The sequence below is a fragment of the Egretta garzetta genome, unplaced genomic scaffold (genome assembly GCF_000687185.1).
Source record: "Egretta garzetta isolate BGI_Z169 unplaced genomic scaffold, ASM68718v1 scaffold134, whole genome shotgun sequence".
Lineage (NCBI taxonomy): Eukaryota > Metazoa > Chordata > Aves > Pelecaniformes > Ardeidae > Egretta > Egretta garzetta.
In genome coordinates this window covers 164,363-165,351 of record NW_009259422.1, presented here as the reverse complement: position 1 = coordinate 165,351, position 989 = coordinate 164,363, and the positions used below count along the sequence as shown (strand labels likewise).

Here is a 989-nt window from a genome sequence, read left to right as displayed (position 1 = left end):
GGCAGCAGGCGACGATGCCATCGCAGCGCACGGGGCTGTCCTTGCAGCTCTCGGCGGGCTCCTTGTACACGATGCCGGTCTGCGACCGCCAGAACATAACTGGAAACAAGCGGACGCCGTGGTGAGGCTCGGGCTGGTGGCAGGGGCTCACGGTGGGCAAGGGTGCTGTGAGCCACCCGGACGGGAGTCCGGGGGTCTGCCAGGCGCGGGGGCGCTCCCAAACGCCCCCCAGGTGTGAGCGTGGGTGCAGGGCTGCTGTTTGAGCCGAGAGTGAAGAGCTGCAGGGCTGATGCACGAGCATCTCCCCCCACCAGCTCAGCTGCTGCAAGCCCCTCTCGGTTACCCCACCGCTAGCTTGCTCCTGCAGAAGGACACATTCAGCCCCCCAGACGCTTCAAGACCACCCGCTGCAGCAGCTGGAGAACCAGCAGCTGGAAGCTACGAGGATAAAAGCGATCCCCCTGGTTTCCATGTCTGTTCTGCCTCCAGACTGCACTTGGCTTGACAGGTCCTGCCTGCTCCCCGCACGCCCCGGGGAGGGCGAGCCTGGGTGCTGCCGAGGGTGCCCCGCCACCCACCCAAGCGGGCCCGGGAGAAGGAAGGTGCCATGCAGCCCCCTGCCCCGGCCCGCAGGGAGCCCAGGGCTCTCCCTTCCCTGCAATCTTGCTCCTGTGTGTCCACCAGATGTCAGGAACACTCAGGAAAAAAGGAAGAGCCCATCTCTGCCCACTCGCCTCCGGGCTGGTGGGTCTCCCCAGCCTCTGCTGACCCCCAGCCCCAGCAAGATCTCCCCCCAGGGAGCCCCAGGCTGGGACCCCACTCACACAGCAGGATGAGGGCAACGAGCAGCACGATGAGGACGGAGACGCAGAAGATGAGCGCAAGCCGTCGCTGGCTCATGCAGGGAGCTCTGAACATGGAGGATCCTGGTGGCAGGGCAGAGGCAGGGTCAGGGGAACGGGCTGCCCCCCCCGGGGTGCCCGGACCCT

At 66.7% G+C, this 989-nt stretch overlaps 1 protein-coding gene across 1 annotated transcript in view; it reads right to left on the bottom strand.

The window, feature by feature from the left end:
• Nucleotides 1-989, bottom strand: part of TMPRSS13 (transmembrane serine protease 13) — a 9,500-nt gene that overhangs the window by 2,732 nt on the left and 5,779 nt on the right. The window contains exons 3-4 of the mRNA XM_035892481.1: nt 825-926; nt 5-99 (exon numbers count right to left, since the gene is read on the bottom strand). Coding sequence (XP_035748374.1) covers nt 5-99; nt 825-926 — 197 coding nt within the window. The remainder of the gene's footprint in view (nt 1-4; nt 100-824; nt 927-989) is intronic.